Here is a 17,990-nt window from a genome sequence, read left to right as displayed (position 1 = left end):
AGGTTCCTGTCGTCCATCCTGTCCATCTGTCCCCGTGTCCATCTGTCCGTCTGTCCGTCCGCAGGTTCCTGTCTGTCCCTGTCCCCATGTCTGTCCGTCTGTTCGTCCGCAGGTTCCTGTCTGTCCCCGTGTCCATCTGTCCGTCTGTCCATCCCCAGGTTCCTGTCGTCCATCCTGTCCATCTGTCCATCGTGTCCATCTGTCCCCATGTCTGTCCGTCTGTCCGTCCGCAGGTTCCTGTCTGTCCCCGTGTCCATCTGTCCATCTGTCCGCAGGTTCCTGTCTGTCCCTGTCCCCGTGTCCATCTGTCCATCCCCGCAGGTTCCTGTCGTCCATCCTGTCCATCTGTCCCTGTGTCCCCATGTCTGTCCGTCCGTCTGTCCCCAGGTTCCTGTCGTCCATTGTGTCCATCTGTCCCCGTGTCCATCTGTCCGTCTGTCCGTCCGCAGGTCCCTGTCTGTCCCCGTGTCCATCTGTCCATCTGTCCATCTGTCCGCAGGTTCCTGTCGTCCATCGTGTCCATCTGTCCCCATGTCTGTCCGTCCGCAGGTTCCTGTCTGTCCCTGTCCCCGTGTCCCCGTGTCCATCTGTCCGTCTGTCCGTCCGCAGGTTCCTGTCGTCCATCGTGTCCATCTGTCCCCATGTCTGTCCATCTGTCCGCAGGTTCCTGTCTGTCCCTGTGTCCCCATGTCCGTCCGTCTGTCCATCCCCGCAGGTTCCTGTCTGTCCCCGTGTCCATCTGTCCCCATGTCTGTCCGTCTGTCCGTCCGCAGGTTCCTGTCTGTCCCCGTGTCCATCTGTCCATCTGTCCGCAGGTTCCTGTCGTCCATCCTGTCCATCTGTCCCCGTGTCCATCTGTCCGTCTGTCCGTCCGCAGGTTCCTGTCGTCCATCCTGTCCATCTGTCCCCGTGTCCATCTGTCCATCTGTCCATCTGTCCGCAGGTTCCTGTCGTCCATCGTGTCCATCTGTCCATCGTGTCCATCTGTCCGTCCATCTGTCCGCAGGTTCCTGTCGTCCATCGTGGCCCCGGAGCTGCCGCTGCCGCCGGCCGCGGGGAAGCGCCGGACGCAGTCGCTGAGCGCGCTGCCCAAGGAGGGCGACAAGGACGGCCGCAGCCCCGGCAAGGTCAGCCGGGCCGCCGGCCCCGAAATCACCCCGAAATCAGCCCGAAATCAGCCCAAAATCAACCCGAAATCAGCCCAAAATCAACCCGAAATCAGCCTGAAATCAGCCGGAAATCACCCCAAAATCAACCCGAAATCAGCCCAAAATCAACCCGAAATCAGCCCAAAATCAACCCAAAATCAGCCCAAAATCAACCCGAAATCAGCCCAAAATCAACCTGAAATCAGCCCAAAATCAACCCGAAATCAGCCCAAAATCAACCCGAAATCAGCCCAAAATCAACCCGAAATCAGCCCAAAATCAACCCGAAATCAGCCCAAAATCAACCCGAAACCGCCCCAAAATCAACCCGAAACCGCCCCAAAATCAACCCGAAATCACCCCAAAATTAACCCGAAATCAGCCCAAAATCAACCCGAAACTGCCCCAAAATCAACCCAAAATCAACCTGAAATCACCCCAAAATCAACCCAAAACTGCCCCAAAACCGCCCCGAAATCAACCCAAAACTGCCTCAAAATCACCCCAAAATCAACCCGAAACCGCCCCAAAATCAGCCTGAAATCACCCCGAAATCAGCCTGAAATCAACCCGAAATCAGCCTGAAATCAACCCGAAATCACCCCAAAATCAACCCGAAACCGCCCCAAAATCACCAACCTAATTACCATATCCCACTGGCCACGCCCACCTAATTACCATACTCCATTGACCCCACCCATGGGTGTGTCCCTGGCCCCGCCCATTTGTGGGCATGCCCAGTGGGATAATAACCACACCCACCTAATTATCCTGCCTGCCTAATTACCATATCCCACTGAGCACCCGCACCTAATTAGCGTATCCCACTGACCACGCCAATCTAATTACCATATCCCATTGACCACGCCAATCTAATTACCATATCCCACTGACCACTCCCACCTAATTACTATATCCCACTGACCACGCCAATCTAATTACCATATCCCACTGACCACGCCAATCTAATTACCATATCCCACTGACCACGCCCACCTAATTACCATATGCTGCTGACCACGCCAATCTAATTACCATATCCCACTGACCACAGCCACCTAATTACCATATCCCGCTGACCACGCCAATCTAATTACCATATCCCACTGACCACGCCCACCTAATTACTATATCCCACTGACCACGCCAATCTAATTACCATATCCCACTGACCACGCCAATCTAATTACCATATCCCACTGACCACGCCCACCTAATTACCATATGCTGCTGACCACGCCAATCTAATTACCATATCCCACTGACCACACCCACCTAATTACCATATCCCGCTGACCACGCCAATCTAATTACCATATCCCATTGACCACTCCCACCTAATTACCATATCCCACTGACCACGCCCACCTAATTACCGTATCCCACTGACCCCACCAACCTAATTACCATATCCTACTGACCACGCCAATCTAATTACCATATCCCAGTGACCACGCCCACCTAATTACCGTATCCCACTGACTACACCAACCTAATTACCATATCACATTGACCGCACCAACTAATTACCATATCACAATGACCCCGCCCATTTGTGGGCGTGTCCCCAGCGGGGGAATGACCACACCCACTCATTTCCATATCCCATTAACCCCTTCATTGCCGCATCTCGCTGACCCCACCCACCCACGGGGGTGTCCCCTGGCTCCACCCATTTGTGGGCGTGTCCCGCTGACCCCGCCCCTCCGTGGGCGTGTCCCGCTGACCCCGCCCCTCCGTGGGCGTGTCCCCAGCGGGAGAATGACCACACCCACTGATTTCCATATCCCATTAACCCCTTCATTGCCACATCCCTCTGACCCCACCCACCCATGGGCGTGTCCCCTGGCTCCACCCATTTGTGGGCGTGTCCCCGCTGACCCCGCCCCTCCGTGGGCGTGTCCCCAGCGGGGGAATGACCACACCCACTCATTTCCATATCCCATTAACCCCTTCATTGCCGCATCCCACTGACCCCACCCACCCATGGGCGTGTCCCCTGGCTCCACCCACTTGTGGGCGTGTCCCCGCTGACCCCGCCCCTCCGTGGGCGTGTCCGCAGCGGGAGAAGGACCACACCCACTCATTTCCATATCCCTTTAACCCCTTCATGGCCACATCCCGCTCACCCCACCCACCCATGGGTGTGTCCCCTGACCCCGCCCATTTGTGGGCGTGTCCCCGCTGACCCCGCCCCTCCGTGGGCGTGTCCGCAGCGGGAGAAGGACCACATCCGCCGGCCCATGAACGCCTTCATGATCTTCAGCAAGCGGCACCGGGCGCTGGTGCACCAGCGGCACCCGAACCAGGACAACCGCACGGTCAGCAAGATCCTGGGCGAGTGGTGGTACGCCCTGGGGCCCCGCGAGAAGCAGCAGTACCACGACCTGGCCTTCCAGGTGGGACTGGGGGGGTTCTAGGTGGGGTTTGGGGGGGCCCAGGTGGGGTTTGGGGGTCCCAGGTTGGGTTTGGGGGGTCCCAGGTGAAGCTTGAGGGGTCCCAGGTGAGATTTGGGCATTCTCAGCTGAGATTTGGGAGTCCCAGGTTTGTTTTTGGGGGTCCCATTTCGGTTTTGGGGGGTCCCAGTTCAGTTTTGGAGGGTCCAAGTTCCCTTTGGGGCCGTCCCGGTTCAATTTTGGGGTGTCCGGGCTGAATTTTGGGGTCCCAGGCTGAATTTTGGGGTGTCCGAGCTGAATTTTGGGGTGTCAGGGCTGAATTTTGGGGTCTCGGGCTGAATTTTGGGGTCCCGGGCTGAATTTTGGGGTATCCCGGGCTGAATTTTGGGGTGTCCGAGATGAATTTTGGGGTGTCCGAGCTGAATTTTGGGGTGTCCGAGCTGAATTTTGGGGTGTCCGGGCTGAATTTTGGGGTCCCGGGCTGAATTTTGGGGTGTCCGAGCTGAATTTTGAGGTGTCCGAGATGAATTTTGGGGTCCCGGGCTGAATTTTGGGGTGTCCGAGATGAATTTTGGGGTCCCGGGCTGAATTTTGGGGTGTCCGGGCTGAATTTTGGGGTTCGTGCGGCGCCGTCTCCCCCTGGCGGCGCATCCGCGTCACTGCAGCCGCCGCCGGACGCGGGAATTTGGGACAAATTTGGGGCAATTTTGGGGCAATTTTGGGGGATTTTTTTGGGGTTCCCCCCGTGTTGGGGTGTCGGGGGGTGGGGGATGGGCAGCTCCTCATGCCCCTCCCCCCCGCAGGTGAAGGAAGCTCATTTCAAAGCCCACCCGGACTGGAAATGGTGCAACAAAGACCGGAAGAAATCCAGCTCGGACGGGGGGAGGGGCCCGGGCGGGCCCGGGGGGGTCCCCAAAGAGCCCCGCGAGCGCAGCGCCTCCGAGAGCGGCCCCCCCGCCCCTCCCCCAGGTCGGGACCCCTCCCCAGAACCCCCAAACCCCCGAAAAGATCCCAAAAACCATCCAAAGCCCCCCAAAAAACCCAAAAACCATCCAAATCCCCCCCCCAAAAACCATCCAAAGCCCCCCAAAAAACCCAAAAACCATCCAAACCCCCCCAAAACCCAAAAACCATCCAAATCCCCCCCAAAAAACCCAAAAACCATCCAAACCCCCCCAAAAAACCCAAAAATTATCCAAACCCCCCCCAAAATCCCAAAAACCATCCAAATCCCCCCCCAAAAACCCAAAAAAGTTCCCAAAATCCCAAAAACCATCCAACCCCCCCCCCCAAAAACCATCCAAATCCCCCCCAAAAACCCAAAAGACGCCCAAAATCCCCCCAAAACCCTCCTTTAAACCCTCAAAAACCACACAAAACCACCCAACGCCCCCCAAAAAACCCCAAAAAAGATCCCAAAATCCCAAAAACCATCCAAATCCCCCCCCAAAAACCCACAACCCCCCAAAACTCCTCCCTATAAACCTTCAAATATCCCCAAAAACCACATGAAACCACCCAAAACCACCCATAAACTCCACAAAACCCCCCAAAACTCCCCAAAATTCACCCATAAACCCCCAAAACTCTCCAAAAACCCCCCAGAAACCCTCAAAGCTCCCCAAAAATCCCCCCACACACCCCCTAAAAACCACCCATGACCCCCAAAACCCCCTCAAAACCACAAAACCCCCAAAAACCCCTAAAATTCTCCAAAAAACCCCCCAAAATCTCCCCAAAATCCCCTCCCCCACCCGAGCCCCCCGCTCTAACCGCGCCCCTCCCCCCCTTTCTCCCTCCCCTCCCCCCCTTTCCGCAGGTGCCGCCGACCCCTCCCCCCCCGAGGCCAAGGGGGGGGTCCCGGGGGGTGCCGGGGGTGGGGGAGGGGCGGCCCCGCCCCCCCCGCCCCGCCCCCGCGCCTTCTCGCACAGCGGCGTGGGGGGAGGGGCGGACCCGCGGGCGCCGCCCCTGCACGAGCTCAGCCAGGTGGGGGCGGGGGGGGTTTGGGGGGGTTTGGGGGATTTTGGGGGTTTTGGGGGGTTTGGGGGGATTTGGGGATTTTGGGGGGTTTTGGGGGAGTTTTGGGGGATTTTGGGGAGTTTTGGGGGGTTTGGGGGAGTTTGGGGGGATTTGGGGGGTTTTGGGGGTTTCGGACCTGGAGATTTCGGGATTTTGGGGAAGAGTTTGGGGGTTCTGTCCTGAGGGGTGTCAGGGATTTTTGGGGGGGTTTCAGTCCTGGGGATTTTCAGGAATATTTGGGGAATTTTGGGAGCTCCCAGCCGGTGAATTTTGGGAATTTTTGGGAGTTGTTTGGGGAATTTTGGGAGCTCCTAACCGGTGAATTTTGGGAATTTTCGGGGGACATTTGGGGAGTTTTGGGAGCTCCCAGCCGGTGAATTTTGGGAATTTTCGGGTTATTTTGGGCGCTCCCAGCCTGTGGATTTTGGGAATTTTTGGGAGTTATTTTGGGAGCTCCCAACTGGTGAATTTTGGCAATTTTCGGGTTATTTTGGGCGCTCCCAGCCGGTGGATTTCGGGAATTTTTGGGGGATATTTGGGGAATTTTGGGCGCTCCCAGCCGGTGGATTTTGGGAATTTTCGGGGGTTATATGAGGAATTTTGGGAGCTCCCAGCCGGTGGATTTTGGCAATTTTCGGGTTATTTTGGGCGCTCCCCGCCGGTGGATTTCGGGGCTCCCTGATCCCCAATTCCCCTCCCCCAGCTCTGCGCGGGCCCGGCTCCCTTCGGCGCCCCGGCGGGGGGCGGGGGAGGGGCGGCCCCGCCCGCGCCCCTCCCCCCGGGCCGCGCCCCTCCCCCCGCGCGGGCCCAGCCCCGCCCCCCCCGCTCGGCGCAGAGCGAGAGCGACGAGGAGCGGATGGTGATCTGCGAGGAGGAGGAGGAGGGCGACGATGACGTCATCGGTCAGGCCCCGCCCCCCGAACCCCGCCCCTCCCCCCCGAGCCCCGCCCTGAGCGCCCCTCCCCCCACAGAGGACGGGTTCGCCCCTCCCCCGCCCGAGATCGACCTCAAGTGCAAAGAGAGAGTGAGCGACAGCGAGAGCGAGGGGGAGGGGCTGCAGGTGAGGGGGAGGGGCCGTGGGGTGGGGGAGGGGCTGCAGGTGAGGGGGAGGGGCCACGGGGTGGGGGAGGGGCCACGGGAGTGAGCGAGAGCGAGGGGGAGGGGCTGCAGGTGAGGGGGAGGGGCCACGGGGTGGGGGAGGGGCCGAGGGGTGGGGGAGGGGCTAAAGGGTGGGGGAGGGGCTGCAGGTGAGGGGGAGGGGCCACTGGGTGGGGGAGGGGCTGCAGGTGAGGGGGAGGGGCCACAGGGTGGGGGAGGGGCCGAGGGGTGGGGGAGGGGCTGCAGGTGAGGGGGAGGGGCTAAAGGGTGGGGGAGGGGCTGCAGGTGAGGGGGAGGGGGCACGGGGTGGGGGAGGGGCTAAAGGGTGGTGGAGGGGCCGTGGGGTGGGGGAGGAGCTAAAAGGGAGAGGGAGGGGCAGAAGGTGTGGGGGAGGGGCTGCAGGTGAGGGGGAGGGGCTAAAGGGTGGGGGAGGGGCCATGGGGAGGGGGAGGAGCTAAACGAGAGGGGGAGGGGCTGTGGGGTGGGGGAGGGGCTGCAGGTGAGGGGGAGGGGCCATGGGAGTGAGTGACAGCAAGGGGGAGGGGCTGAGGGGGAGGGGTGAAATGGGAGGGGGAGGGGCCAAAGGGGTGGGGGAGGAGCTAAACTGGAAGGGGAGGGGCTGTGGGGGAGGGGTCTCTGGGGTCCCTGCGGGGGCCCCTCCCCACCTCCCCTCCCCCCCCCAGGCCCCCCCCCGGAGGCTGTTCCCGCCGGCGCCGCCCCGCCCCCCCCCGGAGCTGGAGCCCCCCCCGGGCCCCCCCGAGCCGCCCCCCCCCGGCCCCTCCCCCTACAAGGGGCCGCCCCCCGCCCCCCAAAAGCGCCCGGAGGCCGCCGCCCCTCCCCCCCCCCGCCGCAAGCGGGCCGAGAGCGCCGAGGGGGGGGGAGGGGCCCGGCCCAGCCCCGCCCCTCCCCCCACCCCCCCGAAAGCCGCGATCCCCCCCCAAAGCCCGGCGGGCGGGGGAGGGGCGGCGGCGGGTGGGGGAGGGGCGGCGGCGGGGTGGGGGAGGGGCGGCGGTGGCCAGCCTGGTGCTGGGGGGGGGAGGGGGCGGCGGGGGGGGGCCGGGGCCTCCCCCTCCCCCCCCCTCGCTGGCGCTGCTGCCCCACCCCCACCCCCCGCCCCACCCCCACCCCCCCGTGCAGCTCCTGGCGCCGCCGCCGGGCGGGGGAGGGGCGGCGGGCGGGGGAGGGGCGGCGGCGGGGGGTGGGGGCTCGGCCCCGCCCCCCAACGGGCCCCTCCCCCCGCTGGGCATCACGCAGGTGCAGTACATCCTGCCCACCCTGCCCCTCCCCCACGGCAAGGGCCCCGCCCCCGCCCTGCACTTCGCCCTGCCCCCCCCCCAGAACGGGAAAGCCCCGCCCCCCCCGGCCGGAGGCTCCGCCCCCAAAGGTACGGCGGGGTGGGGGAGGGGCGGGGGGAGGTGGGGGAGGGGTCGCTACTTGGGGGAGGGGTCTCTTGTGGGTGGGGTCTCTAGGATGGGGGTGGGGCTTTTAGAATGGGGCAGGGTTTCAGGTTGGGGGAGGGGCTCTCCAGCTGTGGGCGGGGTTTCAAATTGTGGGCGGGGCCTCATCTTGGGGGAGGGGTCTCCCATTGGGGGCGGGGTCTCATCTCGGGGGCGTGGCCTGCGCTTATGGGCGTGGTCTCCGCTTGTGGGTGGGGTCTCAAATTGGGGCGGGGTCTCATCTTTTGGGCGTGGTCTCTGTGGGTGGGGTCTCTAGTTGTGGGCGTGGCCTCCGCTTGTGGGCGGGGTCTCTAACTGTGGGCGGGGTCTCAGATTGTGGGCGTGGCCTCTAATTGGGGTCGGGGTATCTGTGGGCGTGGTCTCTAATTGTGGGCGGAGTCTCATGAGGGCGGGGTTTCTGTGGGCGTGGTCTCTAATTCTGGGCGGGGTCTCTGGGCATGATCTCTAATTGTGGGCGGGGTCTCCAATTGTGGGCGGGGTCTCATGAGGGCGGGGTTTCTGTGGGCGTGGTCTCTAATTCTGGGCGGGGTCTCTGGGCATGATCTCTAATTGTGGGCAGGGTCTTTAATTGTGGGCATGGCCTCTAATTGTGGGCGTGGTCTCCACTTGTGGGCGTGGCCTCTAATTGGGGTCGGGGTCTCCGCTTGTGGGCGTGGTCTCTAACTGTGGGCGGGGTCTCAGATTGTGGGCGTGGTCTCCAATTGTGGGCGTGGCCTCTAATTGTGGGCAGGGTCACAGATTTGTGGGCGTGGTTTCTAATTGTGGGCGTGGTCTCCGATTGTGGGTGGGGTCTCTGTGGGCGTGGCCTCCGTTTGTGGGCGGGGTCTCTAATTGTGGGCGTGGTCTCCAATTGTGGGCGGGGTTTCTGTGGGCGTGGCCTCAGAATGTGGGCGTGGCCTCCGCTTGTGGGCGTGGCCTCCTCCGGGGGGCGCGGCCTCCCCGCCCACGGCTGACCCCTCCCCCAGCCCAGCCCTCCCCCCCGGGCCAGGCCCCTCCCCCCGCGCCGCTGCTGCCCGGGAAGGTTCTGGTGCCCGTGGCCCCGCCCGGCCCCGCCCTGACGCCCTTCGGCCCCCCCGGCGCCGCCCCTCCCCCCGGCAAGGTGCGTGCCCCTCCCCCGCCCCGCCGCGCCCCTCCCCCGCCCCGCTCTGACCCCTCCCCTCCCCCCCCCCGCAGATCATCCAGCTGAGCCCGGCGCCCCCCGCGGGGGGAGGGGCGGGGGCGGCCGCCCCTCCCCCCCCCAAGGTGCTGCTGCCCCCCGCCCGCATCGCCTACGTGCAGCCCGCCCCTCCCCCCGCGCCCGCCCCCGCCCCCCCCGTGCTCGGCTTCACCGCCCTGCTGCCCGGTGAGCGGGGGAGGGGCGGCGGGGTGGGGGAGGGGTCCCGGGGGGGCTTGGGGGCGATGGGGGGGGGGGGGGGGTTTGGGTGGGTGGGGGGGGTTTGGGGAGGTCCTGGGGGGGGATGGGGGGATTTGGGGGGGTCCTTGGGGGGTTTGGGGAGGATTTGGGGGTCCTGGGGGGTCCAAGGGGGGGATTTGGGGAGGAATTTTGGGGTGTTGGTGCTTCTGGGGGGGGATGGGATGGATTTGGGGGGGTTGGGAGGGGTTTGGGGGGTCCTGGGGGAATTTGGGGAGGAATTTTGGGGTGTTGGTGCTTCTGTGGGGGGTTTGGGGAGGATTTGGGGGTCCCGGGGGGGGTTGTGGTTACTCGAGGGGGTTCGGGGTCACCGGGGGGATTTTGGGGAGATTTGGGGGGTCCTGAAGGTGATCTGGGGGGGGTCTCAGGGGGGGTCCCGGGTGGGATTTTGGGACGATTTTGGGATGATTTTGGGATGATTTTGGGACAATTTTGGGATGATTTCGGGACGATTTTGGGACAATTTCGGGGCAATTTTGGGACAATTTCGGGACGATTTCGGGGCAATTTTGGGACAACTTTGGGACGATTTTGGGACGATTTCGGGACGACTTTGGGACGATTTTGGGACGATTTCGGGACAATTTCGGGACGATTTTGGGACGATTTTGGGACAATTTCGGGATGATTTTGGGACGATTTTGGGACAATTTCGGGACGATTTTGGGAAGATTTTGGGACAATTTCGGGATGATTTTGGGACGATTTTGGGACAATTTCGGGACGATTTTGGGACGATTTTGGGACAATTTTGGGATGATTTCGGGACGATTTTGGGATAATTTTGGGACGATTTTGGGACGATTTTGGGACAATTTTGGGATGATTTCGGGACGATTTTGGGATAATTTTGGGACGATTTCGGGACGATTTTGGGACGATTTTGGGACAATTTTGGGACAATTTTGGGACGATTTTGGGATCTCTGCGCCCAGGCCAGGGGTCGCTGCTGGGCCCCGCCCCCGTGGGGGTCTCGGCCCTGCCCCCCCCCCAGCTGCCCCCCCCCAGCTCGGGGGGTCCCGTCCTGGCCGCCATCTACCCCGGCGGCCCCGGCCCCGCCCCCGCGCCCGGATTGGTCTACAGCGTGGCTGGCTCCGCCCCCCCGGCCCCGCCCCTCCTGCCCAAGGCCGGCCCCGCCCCCACCCCCGCCCTGGGGGCTGCAGGTAAAGGGGGCGGGGCTAATGAGGGGGCGGGGCCTCAGAGGGGGAGGGGCTACAGAGGGGGCGGGGCCTCAGGGGTGGCTTTGAAGGGGGAGGGGCTTTGGGGGGAGGGGCTTTGGGGGCGGGGTTACAGAGGGGGAGGGGCTACAGGGGGTGGGGCTATAGAGGGGGAGGGGCTTGGGGCGGAGCTTCGGTGGGCGGGGCTTCAGAGGGGCGGGGCCTCAGGGTGGCTTTGAAGGGGGAGGGGCTTTAGGGGCGGGGCTAATGAGGGGGAGGGGCTTTTCTGGGTGTGGCTTGAGGGGGAGGGTCTTAAGAGGGGGCGGGGCCTCAGAGGGGGCGGGCCCTCGTGTGGCTTTGAAGGGGGAGGGGCTTTGTCAGGAGGGGCTTTGGGGGCGGGGCTAATGAGGGGGAGGGGCTTTTCTGGGTGGGGTTTTGGGGCGGGGCTACAGAGTGTGTGGGGCTTAAGGGGGGCGGGGCTTGAGAGGGGGAGGGGCCTCAGGGGTGGCTTTGAAGGGGGAGGGCTTTGGAGGCGGGGCTAATGAGGGGGAGGGGCTTTGTGGTGGGCGTGGCCCCTTTTAAGGGGCGTGGCTTGCAAAGTAGGCGTGGCTGTTTGCGCGGGAGGTGGGCGTGGTTATGCTAATGAGGGCTATGAGGAGTGGTGTCGCCATGCAAACGAGGGGGCGTGGCCTGACGCCGGCCCCGCCCCCTCGCTCTGCCCGCAGCCCCCCTGCCCTTCCCCCCCCGGCCGCCCCGCCCCCCCCCGAAGCCCCCCCAGAAGGTGAAGGCCGCCCTGGCCACCATCCCGGTGGGGGGAGGGGAGGCCGCGCCCCGCCCCCCTCCGCCCGACCCCGCCCCTCCCCCCGGCCCCGCCCCCCCTGCCTCCCCTCCCCCTCCTCCCCCCTCCCCCCCCGCCCCCGCCGCCGCCCCTCCCCCGCCCCCCTCCCCCCCCAGCGCCGAGCCCTGGAGCCAGCGGGAGCCGCTGGGGGAGGGGCCGCCCAGCCCCGCCCCCCCCGACGCGGTGAGTGCCCCTCCCCCTCCCCCCGCTCATTAACTCGGCTGTTCATTCGCTAATTAACCGCGTTTATTGCCTCTCTCCCCTCCCCCCCCAGGCCGAGCGCTGGGCCCCGCCCCCCGAGGCCCCGCCCCCCGCCGGCCCCTCCCCCTCCTGCTCCGCCCCCTCCCCGCCCCCCGCCGAGGGCGGGGCCAAGAAGGCGAAGCTCCGCCCCCCGCCCCTGAAAAAAACCTTCGACTCCGTGGACAGGTCCGGGGGCGGGGCCGGAAAGGGGCGGGGCCTGGGTGGGCGTGGTCAGGAAAGGGGCGGGGCCTGGGTGGGCGTGGTCAGGAAAGGGGCGGGGCCAGAAAAGGGGCGAGGCTTGGGTGGGCGTGGTCACAAAGGGGCGGGGCTTTGTGTGGGCGTGGTTTATAAGGGGCGGGGCTTGGGTGGGAGTGGTTTGTTAAATGGGCGGGGTCTGTGGGGCGTGGTCAGCAAAGGGGCGGGGTTTGGGTGGGCGTGGTTTGACAAGGGGGCGGGGTCTGGGTGGGCGTGGTCGGCCGGGTATTTTTGGGGATGTTTTTGGGGTGATTTTGGGATGTTTTGGGGATATTTTGGGGGAGGTTTTTGGGGTGACTTTGGTGGGTTTTGGGGGTGACTTTGGGGGGTTCTGGGGGAGGTTTTTGGGGTGACTTTGGGAGGTTTTTGGGGAGGTTTTTGGGGTGATTTTGGGATGTTTTGGGGATGTTTTGGGGGAGGTTTTTGGGTTGACTTTGGGGGGTTTGGGGGTGACTTTGGGATATTTTGTGGGAGGTTTTTGGGGCGACTTTGGGATATTTTTGGGGATATTTTGGGGGAGGTTTTTGGGGTGACTTTGGGATATTTTGGGGGAGGTTTTTGGGGTGACTTTGGGATATTTTGGGGGATGTTTTTGGGGTGACTTTGGGGGGTTTTGGGGGATGTTTTTGGGGTGACTTTGGGATATTTTGGGGGAGGTTTTTGGAGTGACTTTGGTGGGTTTTGGGGGAGGTTTTTGGGGTGATTTTGGGAGGTTTTGGGGGAGGTTTTTGGCGTGACTTTGGGATATTTTCGGGGAGGTTTTTGGGGTGACTTTGGCGGGTTTTTGGGGTGACTTTGGCGGGTTTTTGGGGTGACTTTGGTGGGTTTTGGGGGAGGTTTTTGGGGTGACTTTGGGACATTTTGGGGGATATTTTTGGGGTGACTTTGGGAGGTTTTAGGGGAGGTTTTTGGGGTGACTTTGGGACATTTTGGGGAGGTTTTTGGGGTGACTTTGGGAGGTTTTTGGGGTGACTTTGGCGGGTTTTTGGGGTGACTTTGGCGGGTTTTGGGGTCCCTCAGGGTGCTCTCCGAGGTGGACTTCGAGGAGCGCTTCGCGGAGCTGCCCGAGTTCCGGCCCGAGGAGGTGCTCCCCTCCCCCACCCTGCAGGCCCTGGCCACCTCCCCCCGCACCATCCTGGGCAGTTACCGCAAGAAGCGCAAGAACTCCGCAGGTGACCCCCGACCCGCTGACCCCGGGGTGACCCCGGCGTGACCCCGGCGTGACCCCGGCGTGACCCCGCAGAGCCGGAGCCCCCCGGGGACGACCCCTCCTCCCCCAAGCGGGCGAAGCTGCGGCGCCGCTCGAGCTGCGGCTCCGAGCCCACGACCCCCAAGAGCGCCAAGTGCGAGGGGGAGATCTTCACCTTCGACCGGCCAGGTGGGGGAGGGGCTGGGGGAGGGGCTGGGGGGGAGATCTTCACCTTCGACCGGCCAGGTGGGGGAGGGGAGACCCGATTGGGGTGGGGGAGGGGCTGGGGGGGAGATCTTCACCTTCGACCGGCCAGGTGGGGGAGGGGAGACCCGATTGGGGTGGGGGAGGGGCTGGGGGGGAGATCTTCACCTTCGACCGGCCAGGTGGGGGAGGGGAGACCCCAAATCCGGGTGGGGGAGGGGCTGGAACTGGGGCTGGGGCACCACAAAATGGGGGTGGGGGAGCTGGATTTAGGGGGGAAGGACCCCAAAATTTGGGCTTGGGGCTTGAAATTGGGGCTGGGGGACCCCAAAGTCTGGGGGGGGCCTGGATTGGGGCTGGGGGACCCCAGGATTGGGGTTTGGGGTCAGGATTTGAGGTTTTGGGACCCCAAAATTGGGGTTTTTGGCACAATTTGGGGTTTTGGCACCCCAAAATTGGGGTTTGGGGTTTGGAATTTGGGGCTGGGGGACCCCAAAATTGGGGTTTTTGGCCTGGATTGGGGTTTTGGGAGCCCAAAATTGGGGGTTTTTGGTGGGATTTGGGGTTTTGGGAGCCCAAAATTGGGGTTTTTGGTGGGATTTGGGGTTTTGGGTCCCCAGGATCGGGGTTTGTGGCCGGGTTTGGGGTTTTGGGAGCCCAAAATTGGGGTTTTTGGTGGGATTTGGGGTTTTGGGACCCCAGGATTGGGGTTTTTGGTGGGATTTGGGGTTTTGGGTCCCCAGGACCGGGGTTTGTGGCCGGGTTTGGGGTTTTGGGACCCCAAAATTGGAGTTTTTGGTGGGATTTGGGGTTTTGGGTTCCCAGGATTGGGGTTTTTGGTGGGATTTGGGTCTGGGGTCCCCAGGATCAGGGTTTGTGGCCGGGTTTGGGGCTGGGGTCTCCAGGATTGGGATTTTTGGTGAGATTTGGGGCTGGGGTCCCCAAAATTGGGGTTTTTGGTGGGATTTGGGGTTTTGGGTCTCCAGGATCGGGGTTTGTGGCAGGATTTGGGGTTTTGGGTCCCCAGGACCGGGGTTTGTGGCCGGGTTTGGGGGTCCCCGCGCGGGGGGCGGGGCCGGGGGGGGTCCCGGTGTCGGGGCGCCCCCTGAGCCCCCCGTGGCGCAGGGGGGGAGGGCGAGGACGTGCTGGGGGAGCTGGAGTACGACAAGGTGCCGTTCTCGTCGCTGCGCCGCACGCTGGACCAGCGCCGCGCCCTCGTCATGCAGCTCTTCCAGGAGCACGGCTTCTTCCCGTCGGGTGAGCCGCCCCAAAAGCACCTGAAATCGCCCGAAATCAGCCCGAAAATAGCCTGAAATCAGCCCGAAATCGGCCCGAAATCGGCCCAAAATCAGACCCAAATCGGCCCAAAATCAGACTGAAATCAGGCCAAAATCTGCCCAAAATCAGCCCGAAATCGGCCCAAAATCAGACCAAAATCAGGCCGAAATCAGCCCAAAATCAGCCCGAAATCGGCCCAAAATCAGACCGAAATCAGGCCGAAATCAGCCCAAAATCGGCCCAAAATCAGCCCGAAATCGGCCCAAAATCAGACCGAAATCGGCCCGGAAATAGCCTGAAATCAGCCCAAAATCAGCCCGAAATCGGCCCAAAATCAGACCCAAATCGGCCCAAAATCAGACCGAAATAGGCCCGAAATCGGCCCGAAAATAGCCTGAAATCGGCCCGAAATCGGCCCAAAATCAGACCGAAATCGGCCCAAAATCAGACCGAAATCGGCCCGAAATCAGGCCAAAAATAGCCTGAAATCAGCCCGAAATTGGTCCAAAATCAGCCCGAAATCGGCCCGAAATAGGCCCGAAATCAGGCCGAAAATAGCCTGAAATCGGCCCGAAATCAGCCTGAAATCAGGCTGAAATCAGCCCAAAATCAGACCGAAATCAGCCCAAAATCAGACCGAAATCAGCCCAAAATCAGACCAAAATTAGCCTGAAAATCAGCCTGAAATCACCCAAAAATCACCCCAAAATCAGACCGAAATCACCCCGAAATCAGTCTGAAATCAGACCGAAAATCACCCCAAAATCAGTCCAAAATCACCCCAAAATTAGCCTGAAATCACCCCCAAAATCACCCCAAAATCAGTCTGAAATCACCCCGAAAATCAACCTGAAATCACCCCCAAAATCAGCCCGAAATCACCCCAAAATCAGCCTGGAATCACCCAAAAATCACTCCATAATCGGCCCCAAAATCACCCTGAAATAACTCAAAATTTACCCCAAAATTGGCCCCGAAATCACCCCAAAAATCAGCCAGAAATCGGCCCCAGAATCACCCCAAAATAACCCCAAAATCACCCCGAAATCGGCTCCAAAATCTCCCCGAAATCACCCAAAAATCAGCCCAAACTCAGCCTGGAGTTATCCCTGAGGTGCCCTAAAATCACCCCAAAATCACCCCGAAATTATCCCGAAATTATCCCAAAATTATCCCAAAATTATCCCGAAATTGTCCTGAAATTCCGAAATGTCCCCAACGTTCCCTGATGTTCTTAAATTGTCCCCAAATGTCCCCGAGTGTCCCCAACTTCCCCCAAATGTCCCAAAATTGCCCCAAATTGGCCCCAGGTGTCCCCTGAGTGTCCCTAAATCCTCCCAAACTGACCCGAAATGTCCCCAAATTGTCCCAAATATCCCCGAACGTCCCCAAATTGTCCCCAAAAGTCCTGAATTGTCCCAAATTGTCCCAAATTGTCCCCAAATGTCCCTGAATTGTCCTGAATTATCCCCAAACACCCCAAATTGTCCCTGAATTGTCCCCAAATGTCCCCAAACATCCCAAATTGTCCCAAATTGTCCCCAAACGTCCCAAATTGTCCCCGAATTGTCCCCAACTGTCCCGACGTGTCCCCAAATTGTCCCGAATGTCCCCAAATTGTCCCCAAACTTCCCTGAATTGTCCCCAAACATCCCCAAATTGTCCCCAACTGTCCCGACTTGTCCCCAAACCTCCCTGAATTCTCCCTGAATTGTCCCCAACTGTCCCCAAATGTCCCCGACTTGTCCCCAAATGCCCCAAATTGTCCCAAATTGTCCCTGAATTGTCCCCAACTGTCCCCAAACATCCCAAATTGTCCCTGAATTGTCCCCAAACCTCCCTGACTTGTCCCCAACCGCCCTGACGTGTCCCCAAGCACCCCGACTTGTCCCCAAACGTCCCCGAATTGTCCCTGAATTGTCCCAAATTGTCCCGAATTGTCCCCAAACGTCCCGAATTGTCCCTGAATTGTCCCAAATTGTCCCGAATTGTCCCCAAACCTCCCGAATTGTCCCGAATTGTCCCCAAACCTCCCGAATTGTCCCGAATTGTCCCGAATTGTCCCGAATTGTCCCCAAACGTCCCCGAATTGTCCCCAAACATCCCTGAATTGTCCCCGAATTGTCCCAAATTGTCCCGAATTGTCCCCAAACATCCCTGAATTGTCCCCAAACCTCCCGAATTGTCCCGACTTGTCCCCAAACCTCCCGAATTGTCCGGACGTGTCCCCAAACCTCCCGAATGTCCCCGAATTGTCCCCAAACCTCCCGAATTGTCCCGAATTGTCCCGACGTGTCCCCAAACCTCCCGAATGTCCCCGAATTGTCCCCAAACCTCCCGAATGTCCCCGAATTGTCCCAAATTGTCCCCAACTGTCCCGACGTGTCCCCAAACCTCCCGAATTGTCCCGAATTGTCCCGAATTGTCCCCAACTGTCCTGACGTGTCCCCAAACCTCCCGAATGTCCCCGCGGCAGCCCAGGCCACGGCGGCGTTCCAGGCGCGCTTCGCCGACATCTTCCCCACCAAGCTCTGCCTGCAGCTCAAGATCCGCGAGGTGCGCCAGAAGATCATGCAGGCGGCCACGCCCACCGACCCGGCCCCGCCCCCCGAGCCCGACGGCCCCGCCCCCTCCGCCGAGGCCCCGCCCCCCTCCGGCCCTGACCCCGCCCCCTCCGCCGAGGCCACGCCCCCCGAGCCCCCCGCGGGCGGGGCGCGCTGAGCCCGCCCAGGCCACGCCCCCTGGGGGTGGCCACGCCCCCTTTGCGTGACCACGCCCCCTTGTGTGACCATGCCCCTGGGGTGGCCACGCCCCCTTGCGTGACCACGCCCCTTGTGGCCACACCCCCATTGGGTGGCCACGCCCCTTTGCGTGACCACGCCCCTTGGGGTGGCCACACCCCTTGGGTGGACACTCCCCCTTTGGTGGCCACGCCCCTTTGGGTGTCCACGCCCCTTCTGTGACCACGCCCCCTTTGTGTGGTCACGCCCCTTGGGTGGCCACACCCCATTTGGTGGCCACGCCCCTTTTGGGTGACCACTCCCCTGGGTGGCCACACCCCATTTGGTGGCCACGCCCCTTTGCGTGGCCACACCCCTTGGGTGGCCACGCCCCCTTTTGTGGCCACGCCCCCTGGGTGGCCACGCCCCCTTGTGTGGCCACGCCCCTTTTCCCCGCGGGTGGGGCCGGGCGGGGTCATGTGACCGTTTTAACAAAGGGGAAAATCTTTGGAGCTCCGCCCCTCGTTTGTGTCGCCGTCCGTGATTGGCTGGAGGGGAGGGGGCGGGGTTTGGGTGGGAC

General features: G+C 62.0%; 1 protein-coding gene across 1 annotated transcript; it reads left to right on the top strand.

Moving 5' to 3' along the window:
• Nucleotides 1-943: 943 nt before the first annotated feature.
• CIC (capicua transcriptional repressor) lies at nucleotides 944-17,411 on the top strand (the record flags this gene model as incomplete). The annotated part of the gene is made up of 14 exons (XM_077790731.1): nucleotides 944-1,127; nucleotides 3,365-3,547; nucleotides 4,348-4,513; nucleotides 5,364-5,401; nucleotides 6,267-6,465; nucleotides 6,535-6,623; nucleotides 7,345-7,545; nucleotides 7,799-7,915; nucleotides 9,002-9,217; nucleotides 11,856-11,950; nucleotides 13,040-13,191; nucleotides 13,263-13,397; nucleotides 14,538-14,669; nucleotides 17,167-17,411. Coding segments are annotated over 14 exons (2,152 nt in total), but the record flags the coding sequence as incomplete, so codon positions are not given.
• Between the last annotated feature and the right edge of the window lie 579 nt (nucleotides 17,412-17,990).

Source organism: Lonchura striata, unplaced genomic scaffold (genome assembly GCF_046129695.1).
Source record: "Lonchura striata isolate bLonStr1 unplaced genomic scaffold, bLonStr1.mat Scaffold_508, whole genome shotgun sequence".
NCBI classification, from domain to species: Eukaryota; Metazoa; Chordata; class Aves; order Passeriformes; family Estrildidae; genus Lonchura; species Lonchura striata.
The sequence above is the reverse complement of the archived record's forward strand: the minus strand, read 5'-3'. Positions and strand labels throughout refer to the sequence as shown.